This window comes from Panthera leo, chromosome E1 (genome assembly GCF_018350215.1).
Source record: "Panthera leo isolate Ple1 chromosome E1, P.leo_Ple1_pat1.1, whole genome shotgun sequence".
Taxonomy (NCBI): domain Eukaryota; kingdom Metazoa; phylum Chordata; class Mammalia; order Carnivora; family Felidae; genus Panthera; species Panthera leo.
In genome coordinates, this window is record NC_056692.1 from 28,113,973 (window position 1) to 28,126,626 (window position 12,654).

Consider the following 12,654-nt stretch of genomic DNA (forward strand, 5'->3'; position numbering starts at 1 on the left):
GCGAAGGCCGGGCAAGGGGGAGGGGATCGAGAACGGGGTGGGAGAGCCAGGCTCTGCGGGGCGAGGCCCAGTGCCCGGGCGGGGGCGATGGAGGAGGCGCTGCTCTCCACCCCCATCAACCCCAACAACTTCCCCGCCAAGCTGTGGCGGTTGGTGAACAGTCCCCGGTACCGCTCGATCCGCTGGGACGGCCGTGGCGAGGGGCTGCTCATCGACCAGCCGCTCTTCGAGGCCGAGCTGCTCAGCCCGCCCGGGGCGGGGGCCGGGGGCGGTGGCGGTGGCGGCGGCGGCGGCAGCGGCGGTGTGGGGGGCAACGGGGCCGAGCCCGAGCTCTTCAAAACCACCAACTTCACCAGCTTCATCCGCCAGCTGAACCTCTACGGCTTCCGCAAGGTGGTGCTGGGCGGGCCGGGCGCGGCGGGGCCCGGGCCGGGGCCCGGGGGCGGCGGACCGGCGGGCGACGGGCCGCTCCACCACTTCCACAGCCCACACTTCCGCCGCGACCAGCCGCAGCTGCTGGTGCACCTCAAGAGGCTCACCAGCGCCAACAAGGCCAAGCTGGCCGCCGGCCTGGAGGTGCCCTGCCGCCCGCCCAACCGCTTCCAGAGGCTCCTCATTACGTCGGCCTCCGCCTCGGCCTCGGCCTCGGCCTCGGCCTCCACCTCCCCGCTGCAGCACCAAGAGCCGCCGCCACCCGCGGGGCCCCGGCCCGAGCCGCATGGTGAGTCCATGACCACTACCAGGCACATGGGGCGACGGGGAGCAACCGCCACTTCCGAGGGCATTTCACACATCCTCAGGTGCGAAGGTGATCCACTTTCTGCTGGGCTTCCCGAGAAATAGGTCACGTCGCCCCCACCGTTTCCCACGACCGCCAGCACCCCCTTTCCGCCGGTGTGTCCCCTGGAAGGCCTTGGCATTTTTAGTCCGTTCCGGTTAATTGTCCACTGGCAGCCAAAGGGACCTCTGCTGTAGTCTTTCTGCTGTACCTGGCCTCTCTTGAACTCCAATCCCCCGTAGCCATCTACCTTCTTGAGACTCTTCCCTTCCCTTTTCGAACATCTAGAATAAGTAGCCCTTTGTTGAAGCACTAGGTCGGGAAGAAACACCGGAGGGTCTCCTTTGCTCTAATGGGAAGCAAAACAGTTACTGTAGAGGGTGAGGATATGATGGCCAAGGTGGGAAGGAACAAAGTCAGCCAGGAAAACGTAGAACATTTATACGTGGAAGTTTGCCCTTGAAGAGACGTGCCATCTTCTACCCATTGACACATCTAAGAAGTCTGAAGAGATGTTCTGACAATAATCATATTTTAGGTTCCAAGTAATATATAGAAAGGTAAACATTGTGTATCTTAAGGGCAAATATATAATAATATATTAATTCTTCATAAGATCCTGTTCCTGCATAGAACGAATTGGCCAAACGTTTCTTTCATCATAGCTAATTAGAGCTGATCTTTACTTGAGGTGTTATGGTTAGACAAACAGAAGGCAAAATGGTTTTCTTTACTGTCTGTCAAGTTGTAGTTAAGAGGAATTTTAGGAAGTTCACATTTATGTCTTTGAATCTTTCACTATTGGCTACAACCTTTCAGTCATGAAAAAACTTTGTATAAATATATTTACTAAAAACGCAAAAATTCTTTCTGATAGAAAATTATTTTGTAAACTTGGCTTCCGATGCTCTTCCCCCTCTTCCAGGAAGGTGAGGGTGGCAAATATTCCTTTTCTCTGTTTAAAGAGTCCATGATATGAGGCAGTATTTCAAAACAGCAACTGGATATAATAGTGAGAATTCATTCTTGTCTTCAACAGAAACATTTTCACCATGTTAATTTGGATCTAGCATAAATATGTAAGGATTATTTTTTAGTTATGGGAAGCTAAAAATATACAAATAAAAGTAACACTTTGTTTGATTTAACCTAGGCCCAGGGTTATGAATGAGGCAGCATTTTGTTCATTTGGAATTTAGAAGATAAGAGATTAGCTTGTGTGTGGAGTTTAGAAGATAAGGGATTAGGTTAGAGTTCTAGTAACAAGTTGGAAAAATAGCAGTGGCAAAGGAATGTTCTAAAGGAATTCTAAAGGAATATTAAGCCACTTCCATGTGATGGCCATTGATTTTGGTGGGGAATTGCATGGGGAAAGGCACTGGAGACAATACCCTGGCATGCATTTGACAGAATCTCTGACGTGGGTATTTGTTTTTTAGGTTGTGTATCTGGTGGGTGTAAGGAGAAAAGACTGGAAAGTGTGTTCTTGGGAGTAATAGGGTAACTACTTCAGGCAAAGAAACATACAAATGCGCGTACATAAAAACCAAGTCTTGCTCACTTTTTTCACTTCTCTTTTTCTCCTCACATATCCTAAACCCAGTTGTATTCTAAGAATAGAGTCCATTTTAATGAAAGAAGTACAGGGGCTGCCGACGGTCAGATTTTCTTATAGTTGAACTCATATATATATATATATACACATATACACATATATGTATATATATATAGTTATAGAAATTCAATGTGTGTGTGTGTATATATATATATATACAGAGTTTATATATATATAATATATATAAAGAGTTTATATATATAATATATATATAAAGAGTTTATATATATATAACATATATATAAAGAGTTTATATATATATGTATACACACACACACATTGAACTTCTATAACTATATAGATGAACTTTAGTTCAGTTGGTCAGCATTTTAAAGATTATTTGTTGAATAACATGAATTTAATTCATATTTTTGCAGTGTAGATATTACATCAATCCACATATACCTAAGATTATTGTAGTTTTCACACATTTCCTATTTTTTACCATTCTGCCTGTTGGTATGTGCAGAAGGTATGTCGGTTGTGTATTGTCTACACGATAGGCTTGGGTCACTAGGGAATTGTGTTTCTGATGTGGGTGGAATGTAATTCTAAGTTCAAGAATACTGGGCCAACTTCGTTCGCTTTAATTCTGTGTTCTAAGCCCTTGGCTCTTCTGTTTCTCTTCACCTAGTTTTTATTCTGCTTGACCATTTCTTTAGTTATATGTCTGACTGTACTGCTACTTCTTAGTCTCCACTTTGTTTTCTGTGTTCTACTTCAGCTTATGGTTTGAATACTTATGTCATTTTTTTTTTTTTTTTTTTTTTTTTTACAATAGCATCCTCTGTTCTAGTACCTTTTTATCTAGATCCATTGAAATAGTTGTCTTGTTCACCTTTCAGGAATGTCCTTGATAAGAAATGTGAAAATCACATGTTTCTCCCTTTTTTTTTCTTTTGCTCCACTTTGTTATTTTGTTTTTAGTGGCAGTTTATTTTACAATATTTGTTAAAACTTTCTAAACTAAGTAACAAGTCTGAGTAATAGTAGAGAATCTGTTTTGGCCTGGGGATATCAAGCTCTCAAGAGGCAGACTTTTTTCCCGGGAATTGATTAGTTCAGAGCCATTTATATAAAAGGAATAAGACCTTTATGAACAGAAATGCATCCTGCCTTACATTTCTAAAATTCTGGATTTAAACTTTGTCAAATATATCTTGCAGATGTTCTGAAAACATACAGATGATATTCTGTGAAGTTAGTCAGAATAGAGCCCTATGAGGTAACCCTTAACAATAAATAAGAGCTGAATGTGTTTTAGTTCTTTATTTTTAAAAAACAAATGTAAAAGAATGCCCTTCTAATCCTATCAGTCTTCATATGCATCTAAAAACATCTAAAAGTATATGAATGTTTGGCCATCACTTTATCATGATAGAAGTAGATTTTATATTTTGATAAATCAAGGTAAAGAATTCTTTAATTAGCTGTTTAAGTTACTGACAATCTGAAAATTCATCAATATCTTAACCCTAAAGAAGGTGGAAGAAGGGTTAGCTATTTCACACTGTAGTGATATATAGTTTTAGCATGTGAAGCATCCAAGGAAGAATCAAGTGGTGGGTAGTTTTAGATCTCAGAAACACCTGTTGTGAAGAGCAAAAAATGTTTCTTTAGGTCTTAAAGGATTGTTTCTGGTAGTTCAAAGTGTGTATACATATGGAATTGCTAGTCCAGTACCATAAAAACTGTTTTTTTGTACTTTAAAGGAAAAAAAAGAAAAGCAGTTAAGAGGTATGTATCATTTGAATACATTCAGTCTTCTGAATTAGACTTTTTTTCCCCCATTAGATTTAGACTTCTTGATTTCCAGGTTACTTTAGAATTTGTGTGTATATATATGTGCGTATGTATTTGTTTTTGTCATTAATGCTTTATTTTTTTAATTTTTATTATTTTTTAAGAGTTTATATTAAGAAAATTGGCTTGAATCACGCAGTGCCAAACCAGAAGTGGTTAGGAGTGCTCCTAGTGCTCTATTCTTTAGAGGAAATTAAACACCACAGAAATAGAATGAAAGATGTATAACATGTTGAATGGGTTTACAATTAAAATATTTGGAAAAGTAGGTATTTGAGTGCCATCTTTTACCATATAGTTTAATAGAGGAGTAGCACATGAATTAGACGTCCCCTCTGTTTTATAGATTAGTTTAATGGAACAAATTGAAAGGAATTTGTGAAGCACATAATTTAACATCCTCCCTGGGAAAATAAAGCTAGCTTTTTTCTTTTTTTAATTTTTATTTATTTACTTTGAGAGAGAGAGAGAGAACCACTGGGGGAGGGGCAGAGAAAGAGAGAAAGAGGGAGAGAGAATCCCATATGGGCTCTGCAGGTTCCATGCTCAGCTCAGAGCCCAATATGGGGCTTGATCCCATGACTGTGAGATCATGACCTGAGCTGAAATCAAGAGTCAGATGCTCAACCAACTGAGCCACCCAGGCACCCCAGGCTAGTTTTGTTTATTGTGTTCAAGAATCACAGTCTGAAAAATAAGTTCAGCCTGCAACATGTATATTTTCTTTTTTCCTCATTATATAGTAATGCCCTTTCTCTCTCTTCATCATCTCCACTTTTGAATTCCTTTCTACCTTACTAGATAGGAGAAAGAAAATATCAGAATCCCTGGGCTTGAGTATATGGATTTTTAACAAACTCTACAGGTGATTTCAGATGTAAATCAATGTTTGAGAGCTGCCGATACCTAGGATATCTAGGAAGGGACTCTACTGGGGATACTCTGAGGAAAAAAAGACTATGGAAAATAAATTTTTTTTTGATCATAGAAAATTTTTGATTAAGAAAGGAAGAAAAGAACTGAGTCAAAGTTTTCAAGCCTGACTTTTCTGCAAAGATGAGCTTTAAAAAAAATTGAAAAGGAGTAAAGAGCATTTTCTTTTTGGTTTGTGTTATAGTTCTTCTTTGATCCCCACTTATTTCTTTTATGTATATGGTTAAGTGTTTACTTCTGTGCATATTATTAAGGTTTCTCAATGATCTGAAAGACTGAGTGGAATTTCTAAAACTTCTACGAAGTAGCTTATAGATTGGAAAAATCTGGGTTAATCAACTGAGGTTAAAAAGGTAAGATGACTGAATCATCTATAAAAGTCTTTGAACATTGCATTTGATTTAACATTTGATTTAATATTGGAGTTTGGCTACTTTGTCTCTTACTAAGATTGAGAACCAAGCAAAAGTTTATTTGATTATTTTTTTAGCATTGTATGTGTAATCTTGTATTCTGGATTCTGAACTTGTTTTTACCAGAACTAAATTTCTGTTGTGTTAAACATGGCTGAGAATTGAACACATTCATGTTTTGTAACTTTTAGTTTACTACATCCAGTGGTACAATATAAAATTAGTAAACGCGCTCTTCCTCTTTTATGCAGGACCAGTGGCTGTAGGACAATTCCACCGGTCATTCCGGCGAGATAGTTTGTCTCCTTACTCCTACGTATCAACTTCATCCCACAACCATAGTACTTTCCCTCTGAAAGGTTTAGATCGGACCCCGATTCCTCCTAGAACATGGCAGAACTCCCTTGGAATGCATCCAGGACAAGTGGAAACGTCTCCCACTTTTTCAGATAAAGGGGTTCCATTTCCTGTACTGCAGAGGTTTCCGACTGAGGTTACCTATACCCTGCAGCCAAGCGCCACATCCGTACACGTTCAGCAAGGTCCTCAAACAATGGTCAGCTCCTCCCAAAAATACAGTAACTACACACCCTCAGCGCAGTACTCCCAAGCCTACTATCCAACAGGTATGAGAAATTCAAGTTCAGTGGCTTCTCTTAAAGTATTTTATAATGGGCATTTGTATTTCTAAATGCATTTCTGCATTCTTAAAAATAGTATGAATATGCACATAAGAAATGTCAAAGATTTCTCATCAGAACATATTTTTGAGCAATATATAAAATTTCATTGTGTTCTTAAAGATTGTGAACATTTTGTTGGTACAGAAAGATGTATGTTTTTAGTGAAACTTTTATATCTTCAAAATGGGTCCTAGTAATGAAATTAGGACATAACTACACTGGGACCTTGTTCCGACTCTGCTCTTGTTGCAGTATTTTGTTTCTTTAAAAAACATTTACATACATGTTATAGTTGACCCTTGAACAATGCAGGGTTGGGATGCTGACCCCCTGCAGTTGAAAATCTGTGTGTAACTTTTCATCCTCCCAAAACTTAACTACTAGTAACCTATTTTCACTGGAAGCCTTACCTAAGATAACATAAACTGTTGGTTAGCACATTTTTTGTATGTTATGTGTATTATGTACTATATTCTTATAACATAGTAAGAGAAAAGAAAATGTTAAGAAAATCGTAAGAGAAAATACATTTACAATACTGTACTGTATCAAAAATATCCAAAAATACCCACATAGTTCAAACTCATGTTATTCAAGGGTCAACTGTATATATTACATTTTTTAATGTTATAGGTGGGATTACCTCATAATGAAATCATTTTAGCATCTCAGTAATGAAGTTTAATAAAAGAGCATACTTTCTATCTCTTAAAACTAAATTATATTCTTCTAGTAAAAATGTGATGGTGTGGTTTGACAGGGCAGTCCCTGCAGTGTTAATCCCAGCCAACTAAGAACTGCAGAGTAGCAGAGAAGAGAACCTGACAGTGACAGCTGACCTAGAGCTCAACCAAGGGTATTGAAGACATACTGTAGATCTCAAGCCACTAATCAGGAATCCTTATGATAGTGACCATGTGTTGAGCTTCTTGGGGTAGGTGGGGAGAGTGTTTTTTTTGGGGGGGGGTACACTTTTGCAAGATAATAGCCTTACCTTTATTCAAATGTATTTTCTGTTTTGCAGGAACACCATATAATCGTGGTGTATATCATCATGTAAAGTGCTTTAATACTGAGTGACAAAAGGGGCAATAGACATATGACAAGGGTCAAGGCTTTCAGAAAAGACCAGAGAGAGAAGAAAGAGGGTATTCCTTTGCCCAATGAATTAAGGCTCTAGGAATATTAATTTTCTCAAATATGTAGATCTGGAAGCACCATTTCTGCCAGGCAGGAGGAAATCCAAAGCTAGAATAGGTGAAAAGAATGTAAATTAGGGGAATTAAATAATTTGTTGACTTTTAAAAGTTATAAATCTGTTAACTTCTGTTTGTAACAGTACTCACTATTTTCTAGCTGTATCACCCAACTGTATTCTTTTACTATCGGCTTATTGCATTCTACCTAAATATAGCAGTAAAAGAGATTGCTTGATTTTCCCAAAATATATAATATTTTGATATTAAAATAATAAAACAAGAATTTAAATTAGATTGGGTTTTGTATATTTTTAGAGCTGCTACTGTTTTGGTGGATGGAATTGAGAAGGAAAAGGCAAAGGAAGTATATGGATTAAGGATGACTTAGCACTTTTATTCATTTTGCCTATTAGAAATTTTTTTTAAATGTTTATTTTTGAGAGAGACAGAGCGCCCATGCGTGCACAAGCACGGGAGGGGCAGAGAGAGGGGGACAGAGGGTCTGAAGTGGGCTCTGCGCTGACAGCAGTGAGCCTGATGTGGGGCTCAAACTCACCAACCAAGAGATTATGACCTGAACTGAGAGATCATGACCTGATGCTCAACCGACTTAGCCACCCCAGTGCCCCTTGCCTATTAGAAATTTTAAAAAAGGTTGAAGCCTAGTATTTTTTCATATTTTCAGCTACTTCTTTGAAAAACAAAAAATAGATGACTAAATTCATGTTAGAAGTTTTATATCTTCTAGTGAATAGTTTAGTTCAACATTTTAATGAACAGATTAGGCATTACTATCTAAATTATAATTTCAGCTGTGTTCCATGCATACATACAATACATATGCATATAGAGAGAGACAGTCTGTGTCTTCTTTACACTTGTTTTACATTCTGTAGCCCATCAACTGGATAATACCCTTACCTCCCTTCCCTTTACCAGTAAGTGTTTCCTTTCCTAAACTCCATCCAAACCCCCTTCCTCAAACTACTAAAGACTCAGAAGCTGTTGGGGAGTTTAAATTCAGAAGGCCTGCAGCAAGAGAAATGTAGAAATGTACTTGGCTTTCCAATTTGGAATTTTGGAGGCATTTTCCTATGGACATATTAGATATGGTGGTTAGGTTCTATATTACTATTAGTCCTACACTTATGGTACAGGTGGTTATAATCTGGTCTAGGAGCCAAATTAACTTATATGATGTTGTTTCTATGGGAACATGTATTTCAAGTTCCAGACAATCTTCTCAGAAACACCTAGTTCTAAATTTTTTGAGAACCACTTAAGTATCATTTACCAGAAAAGACTACAAATAGTTACTATTATTCATTCATTATAGAAATACTGTTTGTTAAATTATTATGATTTAGGATATGTTATTTAAAAAATATTTTATGTTAGCTTGGATGTAAAATTATAAGTTGAAAATTGTCAAATAAAGAAATAAACAGGTGAATAGATTAATTAATTGAAAATTATGTCCAAGAGTTCAAGGTAAGGGCTAGGAAACAGACATTAAAAGAACAGGTAAGTGCTGCTGATGTTTTGATAGTGTACAGTACATGTGAAATAGAATCTTGTGTTATCTGAATTTTTGTTTTGGGAACATTGAAGTGACTATAAAGTTTCTGAGCTTCTGAAAATAAGTTTCATGATCTCATGATGATACCTACTACATAGACTAGGTCTATGCTATAATGTAATAAGCAAGACTGCTTTGAACATTCTAAAGTACTATATAAATAAAAAGTTGTATTGTTGGGGTGCCTGGGTGGCTCAGTTGGTTGAGCATCAACTCTTGGTTTCAGGTCGGGTCATGATCTCAGAGTTCATGAGATTGAGCCCCGCATCAGGCTCTGTGCTGGCAAGGTGGGGACTGCCTGGGATTCTCTCTCCTTCAGCGCCCCCCACCTCAAAAACACATAAATAAACTTTAAAAAAAAAAAGGTTGTATTCGTAAGTAAAAGAGACCTACTATGGAAAAGAAAGTGCCATAAAAATACTGTAGAAGTATTTGACTCCTCCAAATTTTAGGTGAAGGAGGCAAAAAGTAGTGAGCAACTTAACCAGTAGTTAATGAGTACCTGTTTATGAAGAGCATTACAAATGACTTAACCAAAGTTAAATAGAATATCATTCTCAGAGGCAGGATAATGATCATTTTCAAACTCAGCTCTTGAAATAATAATGAAGTAACTAATTTTGGAATAATGGTCACACTTGAATCTTTTTGAAGTGAACTATATGATTTGAAGTTTGGATCAAATTTTAGTAAGCAGCAACAGCTGACTTCATTTAAAAATTCTATTGATAATAGAGGCTCCTGGGTTGGCTCAGTTGGTTGAGCATCCAACTTGGGCTCAGGTCATGATTTCTGGGTTTGTGGGTTTGAGCCCCACACCAGGCTCTGTGCTGACAGCTCAGAGCCTGGAGCCTGCTTCAGATTCTTTCTCTCTCTCTGTGTCTTCCTCTCTCCCTGTGTCTTCCTCTCTCTCTGCCCTCCCCCTCTCACACTCTGTCTGTGTCTCTGTCTCTCAAGAAAATAAATAAACATTAAAAATTTTTAAAAATTATATTGTTAATAAACTTGAATCTGGTCTTCAAATATTATAGTCTGTAAAGTTTGAATTTTGTAGTATTTTATAAATTAATTTCTTTAGTAAAGCCAAACATTGAGACTAGAACATTGCTGTCCAACTGACTCAGAATGACTCATCTGAATCATTTCTTACATTTGTCATTCCTCTCTTGAAGTGCTTATTTTCTTTGCCTAGTTGATGACATTTTTTCCACTCTTATCATCGCTTCAAAGACAAAATGTTGTAGATCCAGTATTGATTGACTCTTTTTAGTCTTGTCCTATCTTAGATTCATTTCTTTCTTTTGATATTATTTTTGTAGCATGCTACTGTAATTTAATTTCCTTTTTAAAAAAGTTTTTATTTACTTATTTTGAGAGACAGAGAGAAAAAAAGTGTGAGTGGGAAAGGGGCAGAGAGAGAGGAGAGAGAGAGAGAATGCCAAGCAGGTTCCACACTGAACTGTCAGCAGGGAGCCCAACTTGGGGCTTGAACTCATGAAGTGCAAGATCATAATCTGAGCAGAAGTCAGATGCTTAACCTGCTGAGCCACCCAGGTGCCCCAGTTTCCCTTTTGTATACAAAACTTTTAGACCTTTTTATTTTTTATTTTATATTTTTAATTAAAAAATTTTTTTAATGTTTATTTTTGAGAGAGACAGAAACAGAGCAGAGTTGGGGGAGGGGCAGAAAGGTGTGGGGGAGACACAGAATCCAAAGCAGGCTCCAGGCCCAGAGCTGTCAGCACAAAGAGCCTGACATGGGGCTCGAACTCATGAGCTGTGAGATCATGACCTGAGCCAAAGTTGGACACTTAACTGACAGAGCCACCCAGGTGCCCCATATATTTTTAATTTTTTTAAAGCAAGCTCTACACCCAGTGTGGGGCTTGAACTCATGATCCTGAGATCAAGGGTCATGTACGTGCTTCACCGGCCAAGCCAGCCAGGTGCCCCTAGATCTTTTTATTGTATTAATTCTCTACATATCTGAACATACATAATAATATTGATTGATTGATTGATTGATTGATTCATCCATCCATTCATTCATTCATTCATTTTTAAGTAGGCTCCACGCTCATCTCAATGTGGGCTTGAACTCATGACACTGAGATCAAGAGTCACATGCTCCACTGACTGAATCAGCCAGGTGCCCCCAAAATATTCATATTTATCTAGAGGCCTATATTGAGGAATGTTTTCCTTTAACTAATGTTATAATGCTGAATTGACCCAAAGTCAGTTTTGCATTGTTTTTAAAGTTAAGTTTTAAACTTAAAGCAGTGATGAGCAATTTGTAGCTGCCCTTCACCTCATTTCTTTTCTTTATTTTTGAGGGAGAGAGGAAGACACAGAATCTGAGTCAGGCTCCAGGCTCTGAGCTGTCAGCACAGAGCCCTATGTGGGGCTCAAACTCACGAACTGGGAGATCATGACCTCATAACCGATGAGCCACCCAGGCGCCCCAAAAGAATAAAATATTTTAAAAGCTATCTTTCAAAAGACCCTACATATTAACATCTTAAAGGTTAAATACAGTCATTTGTAAGAATATACAACTTCCTCTGCAAGGTGCCTATGATATTTTATTTTTTATTGAAAAAATAAATATTGTATCATTTTTTTTTTGAATTGAATCTTGGGCAAAAAGAATTGCTTATTATTGTTTTAAAGTATATTTAAATTCTAAAGAATTTATTTTTTCTATTCTATATAATGTACATGACAAATATAGAACTGAAGTTATAAGAGCTTTCCAATGCTCTTATTCTTGTGGTCAAGCCTTTATTGTCCGTTTCTTTGAAAAGGTTTGATTTTCTTCTTATGGAAAGAGGAAGTTCTCTTTAGCTGCCAGAAGAAACTAAGCAAAAGCACAATTATATTTGTCTTTCTTTTTATTGAGGTAAAATGTAAATAATGTAGAATTTACCATTTTAAACATTTTTAAGTCTACAGTTTTGTGGCATTAAATACAATCACATTGTTATACTAGCATTATCACCTTCCATCTCCAGGACTTTTTCATCTTCTCCAGCTGAGACTCCATACTGTTAAACACTAATATCATATTCCCTTCTTCCTCTAGCTCCTGGCAACCACCATTCTACTTTCTGTCTATGAACTTGACAACTCTCTGACACTCATCTAAGAAGAATCATACAGTGGTGCCTGGGTGGCTCAGTCAGTTGAGCATCTGACTCTTGATTTCAGCTCATGTCATGATCCCAGGGTAATGGGATCGATCCCCACGTCTGGCTCCACACTCAGTGTGGAGAGACTTAAGATTCTCTCTCTTCCTCTGCCCCTCTCCCCCAGTTTTGTGCTCTCCCCTTCCTAAAAAAGAAAAATAATTAAAAAAAAAGAATCATACAATATTTGCCCTTTTGAGATTGGCTTATTTCACTAAGCATACTGTTTTCAAGATTCATCGATATTTTTACATGGGCCAAAATTTCCTTATTTAAAAAAATTTTTTTAATGTTTACTTATTTTTGAGAGAGAGAGAGAGACAGAGTGTGAGCAGGGGCAGGGGAGGGGCAGAGAGAGAGGGAGAGACACAGAACTCGAAGTGGGCTCCAGGCTCCATGCTGGACTGAGCCACCCAGGCATCCCTAAAATTTCCTGATTTTTTAATGCTGAATAATTTTCCGT

At 38.2% G+C, this 12,654-nt stretch overlaps 1 protein-coding gene across 1 annotated transcript in view; it reads left to right on the top strand.

The window, feature by feature from the left end:
- The first annotated feature begins 8 nt into the window (after nucleotides 1–8).
- Nucleotides 9–12,654, top strand: part of HSF5 (heat shock transcription factor 5) — a 43,762-nt gene continuing 31,116 nt past the window's right edge. The window contains exons 1-2 of the mRNA XM_042914875.1: nucleotides 9–721; nucleotides 5,794–6,168. Coding sequence (XP_042770809.1) covers nucleotides 88–721; nucleotides 5,794–6,168 — 1,009 coding nt within the window. The 5' untranslated portion in view covers nucleotides 9–87. The remainder of the gene's footprint in view (nucleotides 722–5,793; nucleotides 6,169–12,654) is intronic.